The sequence below is a fragment of the Anser anser genome (assembly GCF_964211835.1).
Source record: "Anser anser genome assembly, chromosome: 6".
NCBI classification, from domain to species: Eukaryota; Metazoa; Chordata; class Aves; order Anseriformes; family Anatidae; genus Anser; species Anser anser.
This window is the reverse complement of record NC_139726.1, coordinates 20,669,902-20,690,031: the sequence shown is the minus strand read 5'-3', so window position 1 is coordinate 20,690,031 and position 20,130 is coordinate 20,669,902. Positions and strand designations below refer to the sequence as shown.

Below are 20,130 nucleotides of genomic sequence, written 5' to 3'. Positions count from 1 at the left end.
AAAAAGTTTTTAATATCTAGGAGAATGTGGTATCTAACCTCCTATCTGCTTTTAATGGCTCATGGCTGTGATGTACAATAATGTTTAAGGACAATTGTTTATCTTCAAAAATAAATAATAAATCCGCCTCTCCCTACCTCTAAAGCCTTTTAAGACACCATTATGACATGGGTATGTTGCATAGCTCTGTTGGTATACATTTTTTTTTTTTCAAACTCATAAACTATTTCCAACTTGTAAACTACTGTTCCAGTGGAAATGTAAGCACAGTGTAAAGAATGTGTCTCAATAATCTATAGAAATTCAATTTCTTGACTGTGTCCTTCACCTTATGGTGTAGTGCAGCTGCACTAGAAACTCTAAGTGTTACAAATCCAAAACTTCTTAAGCTAAGCACCAGAGAAGTAACCTAGTGTTTTTAATTTAAGATCTTATCCTGAACAATGTGGATTCCCCTGTCGTCAAAACAGTAAAACAGCAGGAGGTATCCTTTACTGTGGTGAGGTCTTTATGTCTCCTAATCAGGAAAAAATCTTAAATTCTGCAACTGTGGATTATACAATAATAAATTCAGGATGCAAGAACAAGCACCGAGAAGAAGGAGCAGTTCAGTTAGGTATCTTGCAAAATACAAAATACACCATTAAGCTGTTTTTGATGGTCAACTTTCACCTCAATTCCCTCTTCTGATAAGTGGTTATAAAAAATAACATTGCATGCTTGCCTGCTGGTAGTTTAAGTGGCTCTAGGTTCTCCAGACACAGAGTTTGCTAGTTCCTCGTGGATTATAAAGTAGCCTGATGAGATGTTGGCATGAACAGTGAAATTGGTTCGAGTGTTGTCTCCTACTGCCATTTGCAGCTCACTCCTGCATCTGTGGAACTGTGCTGTAAGGCAGGCACAGCGGTTGCCTCTCTCTTGAGGACCTGCATAACTGAGGGGACAAAAGGGAGAGTGAATTGCAATGCCGCAGCTCAGAGGGAAGATGGATAAAGGGGGAAGGGTGGACTTCTCAAGCCAGTTACCTTGCTTGCCAAAGTCTGTGCTCACTGAACTGTCCTATATCTCATTCCTGTGAACAAGTCCCCCAAGGAGGAGAGAGGTTTTTTTTAATTATTGTAATCCTTTTGACCTTATGCATTCATGAGTTTGGTCTCTTCTTGTCAAAGTGGTTTTGCAGGTTGGCTGAATCAGGTAGTATTTTCAAAGCAAGTGTTTTAAGTATTGTTCCTTTGCAATCAGCTGAGAATTGCTAAAAATATATCAATTATCTTAAGCTATTGTTTTCTTCATATTTTTCCATTTAATAGAACAAAAAATATTCGTACTGTAAGTACATCAGTATACAACTCAGTGGTTGGTATGCACAGGGTGTTTCATGGTGGCTGTGTTTTGGTCATACACTAAATAACTTTGTTCTCAGATTCCTTCATAAGCCTATTGCTGTCTTTTTCAATGAAAACACAACTTGTTCACAAAATTCATGGGGTAAGACCATATTTTCAGCTTTTCTATTAAACTCAGTGGTTAATCTCTGGCTCTCTGAAATAAGCACCAAAACTGTAAGAATCTGTCACCTGCACCCCCTGTACTGCTGAACCATGTTCTCTTTTGCTTAGTGTTCTTTCTCTCGTTCTGGCCTGAAATTCTAATTAATATACTACTAATCTGAAGGAGTATTATCTATCTTTTCTCAGATGCTTTTGATGGACTGCCCTTGTGGTCTGTGGAGCATTTGATCCTGGCTGTTGGAGAAACAACACGTAATAGTTCTTAGTATGCGAGAATTCCACTTCAGAAGAAGTTCATCCTGAACACCCCTGAGATCTGCTATTAATAGGGATGTATGGCAAAGAAAATAGATAACTTAAGACATTGACACACCGTTTCACAGTTGATACTGTTGCCTATTTGATAATTAAGTTTTTGAACCAACTCTGGGAAGTGAAAATAAAAGTAATTTGTGGGACAGTCTAGCTTGAATGGTATATTAAGAAATAATAATCTTACTTCTTACTAGGTTCACTCTGTCATCTCTTATAACATCACATCTGCATTTACTTGTAAAAATTGCTGAGGTGGATGGTATACTGTTTTCTCGTCCTGCCTTTCATACTATGTATTTTTTTTCTGAGAAGAATACTAATTTCCTTTTGGATTTTTGTAGTTCTTATCTATAAAGTGCTTGAGAGATTCATCTAGTTTTATATGTAGGAAACTAATGCACAGAAGAACTTTGGTTAAAAATATCCTTTGATTTTTGAGTATCTAAATTAAGACATCCAGGATTCAGTTTTGTAAAACTTGGTACTACGGATTAGAAGTACAGCTCCCATGAACTTTGTTTACAGCAATGAGCACTTCCAAGTTTTCTTAAACAGGCCCAGGTGTCTCAAATCAGCAAACAAATGCTTCAGAAGTTTTAAGTGACTTCTTATATGGAAAGGCTGTTGCCTAGGCAGAGCTACAGTATTGTTCTCTGCTGTGCTAAATGTCTTTCCTTCTTTTTTGTTGCATTTGCTGTATGTTTTTACATTTCTGCAATAAATGAGTCAGAAGATTTCCTTTGGTACTTTGTTCTTATTGATTACCATACCTGCTGGAATGTTGAATGAGGTAGCATCCTAAGGAAAACAGCATGTCCAGGCTTCAGAAATGACGAGGCTTTGGCTTTTATTTTGAGCCATGCAATTTTTCTATGCATTTTTCTCCTTTATGGAATGCCGTGTTGAGATGTATAACCTCGAAAGTGGATATTATCATACAGAACACTTAAATGTGGGAAAAGATAATATTTGCATTGTTTGTCTTATACACCACTGCAGTGAAACACGGGATATATATTCACTGAGTAATTATTTTCTACCGTATGAGCACTCTAGGGAAATCATCAAGAAGACAAGGATTCCAGTCTTGCTTTTTCTCAGCATAGCTCAATCTGCTCTTGTAAAGGGTCTTCAGAGTTACTCCATCCTACTCTATTTCCCTTGAGAGTATCCTAACAGGTTTTTAGAGCACACGTTATTTGGAAATGCCTCTTTACTTCCAGTCCTTCTCAAGTACAAATTTCCCCTGTTACTTTCTTGCAGGGTTCAGACCGGGTGCTGAACAGTTGAGCTTGAGCAAAAATGAGGAGTTCTGTTCCTCAGAGATGAAGAGCCAAAGAAGTCTATTTGCAGTAAGGCAGGTACCAAGAACTTTGCTCATTAGGGGTACAGCCAGGGACAAAGCATACTTGCCCTTGGTTTGTAACTGTTTCCAGGATGGGGCACAGGGACGTGGAGGTTGAACCAGATAGTCCTAAGTGAAGGGGGAAGAAGAGGATTGGGACTTGTTTAGTCTTTCTCCATTTCCTGTCACATAAAGAAGCCTCATCTCCATACTGTTATTGTTAAAATCCGTCACAGGCCCAATGCTGCAGGGATAAAAAGGGGGGTGTTGGGAAGTTTTTGTGACTGTCTTTGCTAGTCTCACTTCTTCAGTGGCAGTTACAAAGAAGACTCACAGTTCCCATGCACTGCTTTTTGTTCCACGGTGCAGTAATATAATTCCAGGTTGAAAGAGAAGTTGTAATATGTTACTTACCAGGACACCTTGAGGAAACTTCTTGCCATGGCGCCAGCTGCATTGTGCAATCCTTATTTTATGGTTTCTGTTTTGGCTGATTCACATCTCCTGGGTTTAATGTTTCTTGTGTTCATGTGGGCTAGGGATCCACCTTTGATCCAACATGTTTGTCTTCTGGAAATCTGTGCTCTACTGATGAGTACTCATTAGATGCTTGAGAACAACATCAAGCAAGGCCGTCTCTTTGTTACTTTTAAATTGGTTTGTTGTTGTTTTTGTTTGCTTATTTTTCTGGAAAATACCTGCCTGGCAAATAACTGCCATTATTTTAAGTATTGTGAAATGTGATGTGGCTTATATCAGAAACTTGAGTTCAAGTGCTGTTTTGTGCTTTTCTGTTAAATTGACGTGACACTTTAAATTGTAGAACAGTGGAGATGGATGAAATCTGAAGAATGAACTTGCTGCTGTTGGATTGTTACATAATTACCCAGGTAGAGATCGAGTCATTTTTAATTTATATTTGTATGACTTGTCATACCAGTGTTCTCTCAAAACATAAGTATGGCTGCAGGAAGCCTCACTTTAGTATGATTAAACAAAAATAATAAAGGAGCTTGCCATGGTAAAGGCATAGGATTTGGTGATGAAATTGGAAACACATCTTATGACATAAAATGTCTTCAATTTGGAAAAAACTGTGTTTATCCAAGGACAGACTGACCACAGGATTACCAAATGTCAGTGGTGATTACAGCTTTACTGAGTGATGCACTAGGCAGATCCTCAACCTCTGTAAACTGTCCTAGCCCTAAGAAATTCAGAATAGACAAGAAATTTACAGGTGTCAATCTGACCTGCTGTTTCTTTGAGTGAATCTCTCCTTTTTCTTCTTTTTATTTACTTATTTTATTTTTTTAAACTAGCCATCAGCTTTGTGTCTTTATCTAGTCATACATCAACCCTGGTGTTTCTGTCTATTTGTTAAGAACTGGATGAGTTTGGGTACTGCAAATTAGAGCTGAACCCTGGTCAAAAATCAGGCCTTTTTAATTTTTAACTTCAGTGCTTAGCATGCATCTTTAATATGTAAGCAACATGGCTGTTTGTTCAAAATTACAACTTTAACAGCTTTTCTGATTGCTTGCTTATAGCAAAAATCAGGCAAGCAAGCACTTCCCAAACTATATTTTGAATTAAAACCAGAATTCAGTGAACAACTGTATTACCTATGTTTTTTCCCTCTAACCTTCTAACAGATGTAATATGCGTCATCTTAAAGATGAAATAATACACCAAAAATCCCTAGATCTAGTTCAGTCAGAACATGTTCAACTGATGGTCAACGGGAAGCTAGGAGGGAGATGTGTGCTACATTGGCAAAGGCAGTTTTGGATGTAGTTACAGGAGGGCCTTGAGGTATTTGTTCTTGCAGCTCAAATCTTGCTGAAGTGCTGTTTGATGGTGTCCAGCAGATCAGGAGTCCCTATGGCTGGGTGATGGGTGCCATGGAAAGGTGAGAGGAGAAAATTTTTGATAAAGTTAAGAGGGAACAGCATTATCTTGTGCTGGCTCCTTAGTGACTCTCATTCTTCAGCAGTGAAGCATCTGGGCTTTTCATTTAGTTTCTCTTGAAACACAAAGAATAATGAGTGGGAAGGGCTGGCCCACTGTCTTTGGACAGGGCTTTCCCTCACTGTCAACAGTGTCTCCACTTATTTCTGTTTAGAATCCTTGTTGCCTGCAACCCTCTGGGAAATGCTGATGTGTAGAAATGATAATGGTGAATGAGGCAGGAACACGACTTGTACATGCCAGCTGTGTAGGAGTGAAGCAGGTGCCTCCCAAAGTCTGCTTCCCAGTCACCCCAAACGTGCAATGACAGAAGTGTGCATGTAGCTCCCAAGTACTGTCTGCCCTGTCTGTGTATTGCTGGAGAGTGAACAGCCTTAAACCACTTCCCTTCTAATTAAGAACGGTCAATCTGTGTGTTGGCTTTTCAGGCACCCATCTGTACAGAGCGGATCTGCTTGCACCCCTCTGAGGATCTCTTCCTTCCCTCCCCGTTGGCGTTGTTGGGGGATTAAAGCAGCGGTGGCCCCATACACAAACGCAGCTGGTTCCGTTTGGTCAGCCTGAGCCTTGCTGTGAAACCACGACAAGAATTCCAGTAAGTTGGCAACACTGAAACACAAAGAAAACAACAATAGGAAAAGACCTTCCGTGCAGAAAGGAATGTTTCAAGCACTGTTCTCCTACAGTGAAAGGAGAGAGGGTGGGAGGGAGGAGAGAGATTTGAAGAGGGCAGGTCCCCCTCCTCCCCCAGCAGCTCTGGATCTTGTGATGGAGAGATCTTATCCTCTCTTTGTGATTCAGAGGTGCCAGGAAGCTAATTGAATATTCTGATCTGCCCCCAGTGTTTCTTGTGGCTTGACCCCGGTGCTGTGTCGTACCACTACACCAAACAGCCCTGAACCTGCATAAATCACAACCTTGCAAAAGCCTATGCTCCACATATTCTCCCCCTTCCCTCCCCCCTAGCTCCCCCTTTTTTAGCTTGATAGATAGAAAACCTTTACAGAAAGGTTTAGGGAGCTTAGTGCTCTACAGATCCTAGAGGAAATATTGCAATCTGCTAATAAACAGCAACATGTTCCTCTGCAACTTTTGCAAAAATAATGCAGGCACCTCCACCCCTTACTTGAAATTGCAGTCCAAAGCAAAAAAAAAAAAAAAGAGTTAATGTTTTGAAGTATCACTTAAGTTCTGCTGCAGTGTCAGCAAACACTCATTGCAATGTAATGAATGTGGCACGAAACAAACATAAATAATATATGGAATTTATAAAGGTGAGATCATTAAAATTAATCTGACAAGTTTCTTGCAAGACAAATAGACCCCTCTCTCTCCCATGGTGTATATGCATGGTAGTGTCTTGTTCACATACGTGTGTGTGTGAACACGTGCATAGAAAGGAACAGCATGGCATAACTAAGTTTTCTAGTATTTCTGAGCATTATCAAAGTAATTTAGCTTCCTTTAGTTTGTGTGATGCTCTTGCTCCTGCAAGGAAAGCCTCCAAAATGCTTGCCCTTTTCCCAAGACTGCATTCCATCCTGAAGTATCAGGGTATCTTTATCTTTCCCCGGTGATACCATGCCTGTTCTACCGTTGTTAGTAGGTATATGATTCCTGAAATAGCAGCAATAAAACACAGGCATTTCACGTGTGCTGTACACTGTTAGAACCAGAGTAAGGTGTCTCTGGCTGATATCTTAAGCACTCACAGCCAAAGCGCTTTACCAAACTGATTTTATCTCCCTAGAAGGTGCAGAAGGAAGTTTCATTGCTACAGTTTTCCTTTTGCATTTTTTCTGTGAGGAATAAAAAAGTCCCAACTTCTAAGCTTTATCCCCTGCAGTGGTAAGGAGGTATTTCTAAGTTGTTAAGTACACTTTTCTCGTTTGGAGAATACCTGTGGGATGTATTTCACTTGCAAACCGAAATTCGCCTGAACTACTGACTACATTCAGTGTAGCACCACGGACCCCGCTCCCCAGCCTCTGCAGAGCGGGGCTGGCCGCATCCTGCCTCTGCTGCCGGCGGGGAAGGAGGGGCAGAGGCAGCCCGGGGCTGCGGGGCCTGGAGCGGTGCCTGATTCCCTCATGCTAGTTCCGGGGCCGCCGGGTATAAAGAGCTTTATGCAATGTCTGGAGGGTGGGAGTTTATAGAAAACGCGATGCCTCAACAGGCGAACGCGCCTTTCTTCTGCAACTAGCGGGGCAAGAAAAAGATACGGGGCTCCTTGCGCGCTGCCCTGCAGCCCGGCACCCCGGCGTCGAGCGGCCAGCTTCTGAGGGAGCTGGAGCATCCCAGCCCGGATGGGACCTCACCGTCGGATGGATGGAAGAGCAGCAGCTGCCTGCAAGCTGCTCGTTTTATTCGCCGTATGCGTAGTGCGGGGCAGCTGCCAAGGTAAGCGCTGCGCTCCCGCCGCCCGGCGAGGGGCTTCCAGGGGGCGCCTCCCCGCCCGGCGCTTCGGGCGGACAAGTCCCAAGTGGGCGAACGGGGCCCGCTCGGGTGCTGCCGCCGCCCCTCGGGAGCTGGCGCTGCCCAGGAGCCCTTCGACGGACTTGGTTTCTCTGGAGGAAAAGGCGCTAGCGCCTTAAAAGAACACCACAGACCCCACCGGCTCTGTAATTTCGTTTCATCTCAGCTTTAAATTATCCCAGTATTATTTTTTTTCTGAGTCGTGCTAACTTTTATTTATTTATTTATTTTTTCCCCTCCCTGCGGGTTGCACAAGGCAGCACCCCCTGGCTGGGCACCCCGCGCTCACGGAGCCGTGCGGGGCCGCGGGCGCCGTCGCGGGCTCTGCGTGAGGTGAAAACGCCCGGGGCCAGCGGGCCGGGCCCCGAGCACCACACGGCGCGGCCCCGCGGCCGAACTTTGTCTGCGGGCTTTGCCGTCGCTAGGCGACGCGGCTGCATGTGACCCGCCGCCGCGGGCCCTAAGCCGGCCGCGGGGGGCGGCCTCCGCTCGGGGCTCCCCTCACAGCCCCACACAGCCCCGGCTCCGCGCCCGCAGCGCCCGCGGCACCGGGCTCCGGGGAGCCGGAGGGGCCGAGCGCCTTGCGGGGCCCCGAGGGTGAAGCGGCGGCGCTGCTGGGTGAGGGGTGCGTCTGCGCCTTCAAGTTGTTAATCTGCTTTCCTCGCTCAACTCTTAGGATAAGCTCCTTAGGCAGAATCAAGTAAGTAATTATACAGCAACTGCTGCTAGCGGCTCCCGCTTGGGAGCAGCGAAAGAGGAGATAGCTAATGGGCTGCAGGAGACCCGCAAAAGCCCTAGCCAAGGAGGTCACGCTGGGCAGGGAGTTAATCCGACGCCCTGCTAGGTTACACTGGGCAGAATGGAAGCTGCAGAGCTGCTCTGGAAGTGCATTTCTTTGCTCCGCTCCCGCTTTTCACTCTTCAGACTGCCCAGTAAGTGACATGACTGAGGGAGAGGGAAACTCCGACCCCTGTCTGTAGGCAGTGGACGCGCAGAACATTTCACCTTGCTGGTTCCTCCCGCTCCACTCCCTTCAGGGCAGTAGAATAAATAATTGTGCAAGTGAAACAGTATAGTTTTTGTAACGGCATACCCGGTACCGATAAAACACCTGGATTGCAATCTTGGCCACACTGTGATTGTTACTGTGGAGTACTTGATACCCTTAAGTTGAGCTCCTTGAATCTTGAGATTGTGTCAGGCCCTCATTTCAAAAACAAACAAACAAAACCAAAAAAAACCAAAATTAAGAGAATCCTGCAAACAAATCCAAGGCTCCAAAAGAATCAGTAAAAAATGTATTATCTTGACTAATCCTCAGTATTTTCAAATACGCTTCCAGTAATATTTTTGAAATTCTCAGGTTGGTGATACCTGAACATTCCCGTTATGCGCTGGATGCTTCTAGAACGAGTTTCAGCTGGATACTTGCTCAACTGATCCTGTCACAACTCTTCCTTCATTGAGTTAACTCTGGATTTGCTGAAATTAAATATAGCACTTAAAAAACGAATAAAAATGCCCCCTCTTGTAGTGGCCTGGTTCTGCAACCTTTCCTCTCCAGGCCTTGTGGCCTGTAAGGTGGCTGTTAGCAGAAGACATTTTCACTGAAACAGAAAAAACCTACCTAAGTAGAGATAGTGTCAAAAAAAAGCGTCATGGGACTAATGTTAATGTTTGTTTTGAGGAATGGGAAAGCACTTCATGCTCATAGTCACACACTCCAGACACTGGATGGATGTTGCACTCTCAGCAGTTTTGCAGAGGGCAAATGAGATCACTAGGACAACTTCATGGTTGAACAATGAGTTCTTTAGTCTTACTGCAAAGCATATCAGATCTGTATACTCATGCAGCGTTCCGCACACTGTCTGTGAGTGCTCTCACCTTCACTGACATGGGAGGCTTGCTGTACTTTTTTTGAGGAGATTTTAGTACCTGAAAGTGGTTGAAGATTTTTCTGTTCTTAATGGTTCAGTGCCAGAAGAACTGTTAGTTTCTTTATAAATTCATTCATATATATGAAAATCACATGTAAATCATTCATTTAAAAAACAAACTGGTTTTCTTTATAAAAAAAAAAAGTACTCCTCTCTAGACACAAAATACTAAGAACATTATTTGAAAATCTGCTATATTTAGAATCTCTACTGCCCATATATTTCAGTTGCTTGAATTTCCTTCATTGGTCGTCTTTTTTTTTGGTGTACCTTAGGTCCTGATGACCTACTTTCAACACAGATGATGTAAATCTTCCAAAAATAAATGTATTAGAATTAAAATAACACTAACGATTTCATAAATAATTAAATATTTTGACTTTGGTGTTGGTTTTTATCACCAATTCTATTAATTTAGTGCATGTTACAAGACAATGCTAGTGCTAGTCTCACCTTTTTTCAGACTTGCACATACTTGCAGTGAAACTTTATCTTTGCTGCAATTTATTGCAAAGTACCACTTTGCTTTTGTAAGGCCAGACCTTCCCTGTACTGTATAGTTTACAACATCTAAATTGGGGTTTGCCACCCCCACATTCCCCCAACCTCCCTCACTCCCCTCGATTTGTGTGGATCTTTTTCTTTAGCACTTTTCATGTATGGCATGGAAGAAGACAGATTCACATTGCTTTGAATCATATGAAATCAGCAATTTCTTAGCAAGGCTATACTTTCCTTGCTGATAATCATAATATTAGTGTCAACTTACAACTTCTGAGAAATGCAGCTGGAAACCTAAGCATTCTCACTAACAGTCTTATTACATGTATGCTAATTTTTTGAAATTTTTGATTCCATATTGAGCTAAGACGCCAGAAGATCACAGCTAGGTTGACTTCTGATATTTATTTTTGTTCCTTTTTTAATAACTCATAGTTTACTGATGCTTTTAGAAGTTTTCTGTTCATACCAAGTGTGGAAAACTTTCCTAAAGAAAGGCAGTTACCTGTTCTATAGACATCTTGTCAAAATATGATTTGCCCAATTGCTTTGCTGTAACACAAAAGTTAGTGCATCAAATTTGACGTATGTCTTAAATCTCTGCAATGATAGATCATCAGTTTAAATGTGACCCAGACCACTGTGACTAAAATTTGTCACCATTAAAAGGTCTCAATTAGTCTACAAGAATGAAAGCTATTTTAAGACTGAATCTGTATGGTATGATAGTATATCTCAGAAATCATAATGAATTGTTGCATGAAGTTGGCCAGTAATGAATAGGTATGGTAAGTCCAAGTAGATGAAACCTCTAACAGCTCTTTCCAGAATGGCATGGAGAAACATGCCCTTCCATCAAGTATTTTGAGAGTTCGATCTCCAAATTAATAATTTAGTGTGTTTTTACAGATGCTGCCTTCATTCAAATCTATTTAATGCCTGTGGAATGACGTATAGTGACATTGCTGTAGGCGACAGGCCAGAGTCAGGGTTCATACTCCCTTGTACAGTGCTGTGTATGCTTAAATGACAGAGAAACCTCTCTGTAAGATTATGCCCCTGCCAAGACCCACTGTCTGAAGACCTTGAATGAGGCTTTCCTCAGGGACCAAGGATTTGGGAGTAATGAGCAAGGATGGCAAAGAAAATGAATGTGACAGTGCAATCCCTACTTACAGTTTTAATAGGTATGGTGCCTTACCTATGGGCTGCAACATTCATCATAATGCCGTGCTGATATATTTTTCTTGGTTTCTCTTGGTGATGTACTTTTACAGAATCAAGAGCAAAACTCCTACTCAGTTTGTGTACCTGGTTCTGAACTTGTTTCTTCCCTGAGGGCTAAAAATTTAAAAGTACATCTCAGTGAAACATGTTGTAATCTTCTGGCATTTTAATTAACGAGCCATAGTTCTGTGTACTGACAGTCATCTTTTTTTGTAAGGCTCTTTTTAATGAGTAGTTCTCTTTTAATACATCTCTTGATTTTTCTTAATAATTTACTATTTCTGTATCTTGTTCAGCAAAGCATAGCAGGAATTTGCTAAGTAATCAGGTAAAGTGAAGAATGGGACAACCCCCAAAATTTTAGTTAAAAATTGAAGGCAGTAATTGGATGACACTTGGTTAGATTTAGGTTCTGTGCCAAATGCTAGAATTACAGTAAATAATTAAGCTAAAGGAGTCAAGACAAATAGAGAGAGAGCATCTAAGGAGATTTCAGCTAAGATAAATGTGTGATGTATGTATTGCTTCAGTTTCCCTGTAAGACAAACTAAAACCTTCTTTCATATATTGAGCTGATTGGAAATTTGAGCAATGAAATCCCACTTTAATCCAGATTTACTCTCCATGTGTTTTACAGGAAATGAGCAAAGATTCATTTGGGGAAAAGGTAGAATGCAATTTCATTAAAGCCTTTTAATTCTTCTCCTTTTGGGCTTCCTGGATTGACATGAAATCAGTCACACTGTTTGGAGCCTTTCCCCTTCCATACGCCTTGTTGCACTGTTAGATTTTTGTCAGATCAAAGCCCAGTGGTGTTTGCTTTTAACTCCTCATTATTTAGCACAGAAACTGGAGGTTCTTTTGTCAACACTTTTCTTACTGAATACTCTTATTTTTAATTAAGCATTAATCAGACATGTTTTAGAGGTAGTTTCTCGAGTGGGAGTATTGAATCAAATGTTATTCTGTCATCCTACAAAACTTGTTCAATCTGAGAGCTTGTGAAAACTCTTCAAATAGACAAATAACATGAAACTTTGAATCGTATTGTACTATCACTTCTTAAAGCAGGAGCGTTTACTTGTTTTTCCTCTTTTAGAGCTCTACTTAATAAGTGTTGGAACCACATAGCACTTTGGATGTTTCAAAGGAAATTATACTTTCTAGAAGGTGTCATTGTTGAAAAACATTAAAGGTCCCTTTTAATTAATGATCTACGTGTTGACATGTATATAAAAAGAAGTTTTTTTTATTCTTGATTAGGTCACAGTTGCCAATTAGCTATTATAATCAGATAATTTGTCAGTGTCTTTTTAATGCTATACACTGAGTGTGGCAAATAGACAGACTTTTTTTTCAAATTACTTAAAAATAAAGTGCTTCTTCATATAATTTAATAATTGGACTTTATTCATAAAATACCTTGAACTGTTTGTAGATGAAGAAAGAACGAGGGTTCTTCTCAGTAAAGTCAGCACAACTCCATTGATTTCAAAGAAGTTACCCCTGAGTTGTACTGATCTGAGAGATGGAAAATAGGATTCAGTGAAGAGTAAACATCTCTTTTATTAGCCTATTATTGCTTGAGATCCATTTTGAAGCCCACTTTCTTATGGTAATGTTCATTTTATTAACTGTTTTTTGTTCCTTTAGCTCAGCACATTTTAAAAACAGTTCAAGAAAATGAAGTTTAATGAGTAAGTGTAGAAATGTTTAATGGAATGGATAGCCTTTAGTGGATTCTATAAGCTTTTACTGTTGGTTTCAAGCCTTTTAATGTTTTCTTTGTTTTGCAATGCTCGAAGTGGATTAGAGATCTAAGGATCACTGTTACAAGTTTTGCTTTGGATTGATAAAATGGCATAGAAGAGTTAACTGAAATTGTTCTACTTTTATGTCCTGTTATATTTTACCTTTGTAACATGAATAATTTGTCTTTGTTTTCCATTCAGGAAGTAAGATCTTCAGCAGAAGGGCACTGTAAAGCAGTGCTCAGTCTGCCCAGTTATTTGCTCATGCAAGCAGGTCATGATGCCACCACCTGCTGAGTAGAATCAGAGAACGGGGGTCCATTCCAGTAGGGTCTGCCGTGGATGAGGACTGAAAGCTCGTGTCTTTGTCAAACAAGGAGAAGGACAAGGGTTTTAGGTGTGCTCTGTAGCATCTCTACAAAAACAGTTGGTGTAATACACAAGATATCCCAGAACTCCTATATTCACATTTAGAATCTGAGTGATGCTTTTATCTTCAGAAACCATTGTGCACAGTAGCAACTCAGCTAAACATACCAGAGGGTTTAGTTAGAGGAAGTATAGGGCTTGCAGAATTTGAGCGCATACATGCATAAATTGTGTTCCCCCAGTTTTCCCAGAAATGGGAAGTTGACTTCACATCAGTCAGTACCAGTGGGAGACCCCATTTAGATCTGACCAAGCCTGTGTCAGGCTTTGACACCAAAGGGTACGGTTTCCCAAGATGTGATGAGCCAATTTACCAGCTCACTGCTGCTGAAAGCAGGAGGTCCCCCTCCTCTCCCTCCTGCAATGTCCCAGTCCCATGTTACTGTCTGGGTTCTTGCTGCTTATGTGGTGATAGCACCACTGCTTATCAAACCTCTCAGCAGCTTTCACTTACAAGCCCAGTGGAAAACTAAACCAGGTCTAGGGAACTAGATGGCTTGGTGAATTAGGGCAGCACACAGAAAGGCCTGGTAATCAGCAGAGTTTGGAAAACCCCAGCATCCAGTGGAAGAAGGAGCAGAGTTGGAAAGAGGGAGAGAAAGGGAGACCCTTTTTTGCATGGTTGGTAGTAAGTCAGTGGGTTGGGTCAGCTGGCCATGCAATCGCTGCTTAATGCTACTGTTAAATGCAGATAGGAAATGCTTGGCTAGCATGCTAGTGACAAAAGTGGTCGCGTCGGGGCTATAAAGAACCAGTGTTAGCACTGCTGGAAACCCTTTTGTAAAGTTGTCTAGTGTAAACAGATGGCTTGACTTGAATGGGACTGCTCACGTGTTCACTTTTGAGCAGGATTGTAGGGCTGTTCTCAACCTTCAGTACAATAAATGAGCTGGACGATAACCAAGCGCTTGGAATGCTGCTGCAGGGTTGCAGTGTTAGTGGCCGTCTAGCTGAGTTACTGAAAAAGCAATTTGTACTACTGAGGTATAGCAGGTTTCTAAACCATTTCACTTGGAACAAGTGAGTTCCAGTTTGTGTCTGAAGTTAGTGACTGAGTTTGTGGTGTCTTCTGTTATGTACATAGCAGATGTTTTGTTAGCTTTGCAGTTTTTGCATTTTCTGCATGAAGTCAGCCACAGAATGCACTTTAAGGCCTGACTGACTCTCACTGGGAATGAATTTTAGTTCCCAGTATTCCGTAAAGTTGCCAAAGTACTGACATTTCTTTTGTTACCTCTGCAGTGAGGTAACCTGAAAGACATAAAGTTATTTAGTGGAGTAATTAAACTGGGCCTCCTTAGTTACTAATCTGAGCCTTGACAAATTCCTGTTGGCTGACCCAAGTGGGAGATCCGAATAGCGCTCAGCCACAGAGCAGTGCTGCCCTGTCTGTGCTCCGGCACGCAGACTGTTGGCCTCATGAGGGGTTCTGCCTGAGCGAAGGCAGCAGCAGTAACAATCAGACTCCTTTGGCACTTTCATTAGAAGTGATATTGTTTCATGGGATTTGTATTATAATTGTAGACAATTGAAAAAAAAATATGATTTAACAGTGGAAATGTAAAAATGCTGATAGCGTTCATCTTTATTAATTTTGCAGCTTTTTAACTTTACTAAGCCAGCCACAGACCACAGAAGCCACTTTAGAAATGGTTATCTTATAGTACAAATTTAAGAAACAATAAAGCTTTAAAATTGAACTTTAAATCCTTTAGAAATCCGGGCCTTTTTTTTTTTTTCCTAAGAAAAAAGGAAACTAAAAAACAAATAGTTAAAATCAGTGAAATAATGAGTGGCAAAATTTAAATTAACGAAGGGTGAGGTGAAAGCTCCAATCTTGACAAACTGCTTTATCCATACTGAGATTTTATTGCCTATTAGATAACAAAAATGATTCTTCCCTGGTTTTTGTTCAGTCTCTTGTATAAAGATGCTTTAGCAATCAAGTACTGTCTTTTTAGGTGTGCAATACTTTTTAACTTGTTGGCCTTAATTTTTTTCTCATAGAATCATAGAATCATTTTCTCATAGAATCATAGGGTCATAGAATTCTCAGACACTTGAATCCCAAGAAATTTTATAAGGCAGCAGAGAGAGAGAAAGGGAGAGTGCCCCCAATTATTGCCCCTCTGAGAGAAAATCTGTCATTCTATGTTTGTATAGAGATGCTGACTTTTTGGCTAGCAATATACCAGGTACGGTTGCAGCCTTATTCCTAGCAGCATTTGGACAGACTGATGGAACTATTGCTATGAAGAAGGGATTGTGATTTAAAGGTTGCAAATCCGTAGGCAAACTCAGAGGGCTGGAGTACCTCTCCAGGCTGAGGGAGTTGGGGTTGTTCAGCCTGGAGAAGAGAAGAGAAGGCTCCAGTGATTTTCCAGTGCCTAAAGGGGGCCTACAAGACAGCAGGAGAAGGGATCTTTGTCAGGGAGTGTAGTGAAGCTGTGGATGCCCCATTCCTGGAAGTGTTTAAGGCCAGCTGGGATGCGGCTTTGGGCAGCCTGGGCTGGTGGGAGGTGTCCCTGCCTGTGGCAGGGGAAATGGAACTGGATGGTCTTTAAAGTCCTTTCCAACCCAAATCATTCTGTGATTGTATGTTGTGTTCTATTACCACTGAAACCTGTGAGAGAACCAGTGCCTTTTTCTGTTATTTATGATTATACATGATATGATAAATTTCTTGTAGTTATCCTCTTCTGATTGATTCAAGGACTTTGTCTTTTTAGTATTACTATTTTGGTAAAAGGATTTTTATTAAAAATGAAAAAAAAAATATATATAAACGTTTAAAAATGAAATAGCTGTAGGATAATTTAATTCTCACTGCTCATTTTAAGGTCTGTTAAGATAAAATCGTGCTCTGTGAGCACATTGGACAACATTGCTTTCCTAGTTCAGATGATCTTTCTTTACTTAGGCCTTTAGCACATGGCATTTCCTTTTCAAAAAGCTTGATAAGGAGTGATCAGACATAGCTATTAGCTGCTAGCTGAAATTGCATCACTTCAGAATGAGGGAGAAACATAATAAATGTCAATGAATCAGAAGAAATATTTGTACTTCCTACTACCACAGTAGATGTTTGCGTACCTATTCTGTGCAGACACTTTAGTTCTGTTTTTCTGAAAATATTGTTATGTTTAGTTTTCACGAAGTCCCAGTCACTATTTCTGATGTGCAGAATGACAACTGGGTATTCTGTGAAGCTTTGGGATGCAGATTAAATTGTCTTTTTTATCCAAGAAGTCCCAATAGGTATGAAGATGCTGCTCAAGTAATAAACAGTTTTGTTGTGGGTATGGGTTCTAAGAGAGAAGTAGCTTTAGCTCTATGTGCTTACTGTATTTGTTACCTGTAAGGGGAAATGGTTTATTTTTTGCATGACAAGTTTCATTTTTAATTCAGTAATTTATGATATAATATTCCAGTACAGTTTATGGTTTGACAAAGTGTTATATGTTGCATAGAAATTTTCAGTCTAACAATAATATGTAAAATAAACGTAAATGGCATGATTTCACTGGCATAAACTGGATTGTAAGGCTATTACTGAGGCTGATTCCTAGTGTCGCAGTGACTCATCAGCTTTCAGGAGAGCATGACTGAATTGAATGCAGCTCACCACCTCAGCATGAGGTTTAATTTTGAGAACAAACAGCACTTTGGTTGGAAAATTTATTTAAATACAGCTCTCAAAATGAGTGTAGCTCCCTGAGAAGGTGGTTTTGTCATTGGCTACTGCATCTATCAGACTTTCTCAGTGCTGTGTACTGTGCATGTTATAAGTTGTTTGAGCACTTTTTTTTCTTGCTTTCTTTTTTTCTTTTTTTCTTTTCATTTTCCATGCACTATGTAGTTGTAAATACTTCTTATTCTTTTTTCTCATTTTTCTCATTTGGCTATATTCCTCCTCTCCCCACCAGCCCCTTGTATCCCAATTATTATTCTACAGCAGCCTCAGGGCATTAGCAAGGTCCATTCTTACAAAAATGCTTGGGATGCTTCCTTCTGTGAGTAATTGGGGGTGTCTTTTACTTCTACTGTGTTTGCTTGTTCTTCTTCCTCTTCATGTCATTTGGTCAATTAGAACAGATTTTTGCATATTTAATGTGATATTCATGAAAAAGAAACTTCTGGGATTGAGGAGAGCTCAGAAGTGTATGCTTCCCTAGGGATCCGCAGTGCTTGCTTCACTTACCCGGCTAACACCATCACAATTGAATTATGTGGATTAAGACAGCTAATGTCAAGACAACTGGTTAAGATTACCCAATTTAGTGCAGAACATGTTCTTTCCGTATAATGTGTCTGAAATACATTTTTATATTGTGGAGGCTAATATTTCATTACCACAAATATTGGTTCTCTTAAACTTGGCCAGACAGTTAATAACTTTACTAACCTCTCTAAGAAAGGAGTATAAATAATTTTTATTAGTCTCAGCAATGAAAACAGTTTGTATACATTTGGAGTTAAAGAAAGTGTCCAATAAAAATTAAAGGCTGATTCTCAGTTATCACTGAAGTGTGGGAAATTTGACAGAAACTTAAATGAAAGAAGGAGCATGGTCTGTTCAATATAGGGAATATTTACTTTATCAGTAGAAAGGAGCATCACGTCCTGTCTATTAGAATTAGCCCTTGCTTAAAAGGATTATTTCTTATTCCTGCCTAGTTATAGGACTATGAAGAGAGTAAGAGTCAATTTGTTGCTATTTAAAAAGTGTCTGAGTTGAATCACAATTCCAAAGGTGTTGCTGTTTTTATGAGTTTGCTTACAGTACTATATGATGGTAATGACACGTAATGCAGATATGTGCTCTTTGTGGGCATGTATAATAAATAAGCTGTCATCATTTTGAATTCAAGAAATCTTTTTTATTTACATTTAGGATTAGTGTGAATAATTTAAAATTACAGTTTGTATATATCTATAGTTTTAAAGTGATAATGTAGGGACCACAGTTATTTTGTTCTGAACACCAGAGCTTAAACAAACAAACAAACAAACAAGATTTTTTTTCCCCCAAGAGGGCCACATGTGACTTATCAGAAAATTAGGAGCTAGTTCTGTTTATTATTAGTTCAGTTTAATACTTGAAAAAAAGAAAACTAAATTCGTTAAAAATGAATTTGTAAACTTTTTTTTTTTTAATCAGGCTATTTACATTTATTGCTTTTTCAGTTGAAAAAGCTAAAGTAAGGTAGAGAGGATGAGGATTATGAATATCTTTAACGTTGCTAGGAGCCATTTACAGTGTCATTCCTTTGAACTTGATGTCTGTAGGAGACTTGAACCCTTTTTTCTTTGCAGGAAAGCTTTCCTGCTTAGTTTCAGTAGATTAAAATACTGAATTTGTTTAATTCCTGGATTTATGTTGATGCATTAGCAGAAATGAGTCTATAGTCCTTTAATAACTGTATTAACTGAAAACAAATAGTTTAACATAGAATACACTAATTTTAAGTATTTCTAAAGAGTCTGCATGTGAACATTATTAAAATGAGATTTGATGCCTTAGTTTTAGCAATGATTTTAGTAGAAAAGTATCAGTATATGCAAGAGTGTGCAGACACAAAGCATAGAATATACTTTTGGAATGCACAATTTAGTAATTTTCTATTATTTCTTGTATCTAAGTGGCATTGCTGATTTACACCAGAAGAGACAGCTGTCTCCATGCTTTTTTTTGGCACTGAGGGAACATTGTTTCTTAGCATGTCCTTTTGAAAGGGAAACGATAAAAATCTCCTGTTGCTGTAGTGAAACATTGTATTTCTAAGTCCATAGTGAAAGACAAAATTTTCAATTCAATTTTCTTATTGAATTTTAAAGTGTTTTTTTTTTTTTTTTGTTGTTGTTTTAAATCAATGAGTAAAACTTTCAGAAGTACTTATCAGAATCCGCCAGGCAAGATCTGTTTATACCAGCTTGTGGTATTAATCATCCACTGAACTCAGGGTGTGGTTTGCTCACAAGTTCTGCTGCTGTGAGTATGGAACATGTAGCTCATCCATCTGAGATGGAACTAGACTATGCATATCCAGCCAGGCTTACAGTAAGAAACAAATAAGCAAAGATTAAAGTTAAGTTTCCCTTCTGTTTTCATTTTGCGCACCCTCCTGATAAGTTCTACTTATAATCCAGTAATATTTAAACACAAGTAGATTTTTAGGGAGAGATGAACTGGAGGTGTAATTTTCTGTTGCTTTGTGAAATAACAGGTGTTTTATTATTGTCATCAGTGGGTTTCTGCTAAATTATGAGGAACCTGTACAACTAGGATTTGGGAGTCAACCTCTAAGTCCAGTTAATGTCAGTGGAGAAACAAATCTGTTGCTTCAAATTCTGTCCTCTGTGCTCTGTATAATGAGGTCTTCCAGTTATGTGAAGTGAGTGCAGACTAATATTTGTACTGTATTTTCATTGATACTGTCAAAATTATTTCTCTAATATAGTCTAGTTAACAGACATGTAGGCATAAAAGATGTTCAGAACATCTTTTCCTATTGTAATTGCTAGCAGAAAACTACTTTTCAGTATCATAGGGCATTTTACAAAAATAAGCAATGGTCTTTGGTGAATTATGGATTTTCTTTCCTTTTTCTTTGGTGTGGGGGAATGGAGATGGAATTTGCAGAGGTTCAGCTTCACCTCCCTGA

The 20,130-nt window shown here is 39.9% G+C and overlaps 1 protein-coding gene and 1 long non-coding RNA gene across 2 annotated transcripts in view; both read left to right on the top strand.

Annotated features, from left to right (window-relative positions):
• The first annotated feature begins 7,217 nt into the window (after window positions 1–7,217).
• Window positions 7,218–20,130, top strand: part of LRP2 (LDL receptor related protein 2) — a 119,641-nt gene continuing 106,728 nt past the window's right edge. Inside the window, 3 exon segments of the mRNA XM_083842447.1 lie at window positions 7,218–7,279; window positions 7,281–7,423; window positions 7,426–7,542. Coding sequence (XP_083698573.1) covers window positions 7,233–7,279; window positions 7,281–7,423; window positions 7,426–7,542 — 307 coding nt within the window. The 5' untranslated portion in view covers window positions 7,218–7,232.
• LOC310901884 lies at window positions 7,553–18,579 on the top strand. The gene is made up of 2 exons (XR_014586267.1): window positions 7,553–8,317; window positions 8,981–18,579. It is a non-coding gene; the product is annotated as an uncharacterized lncRNA (long non-coding RNA).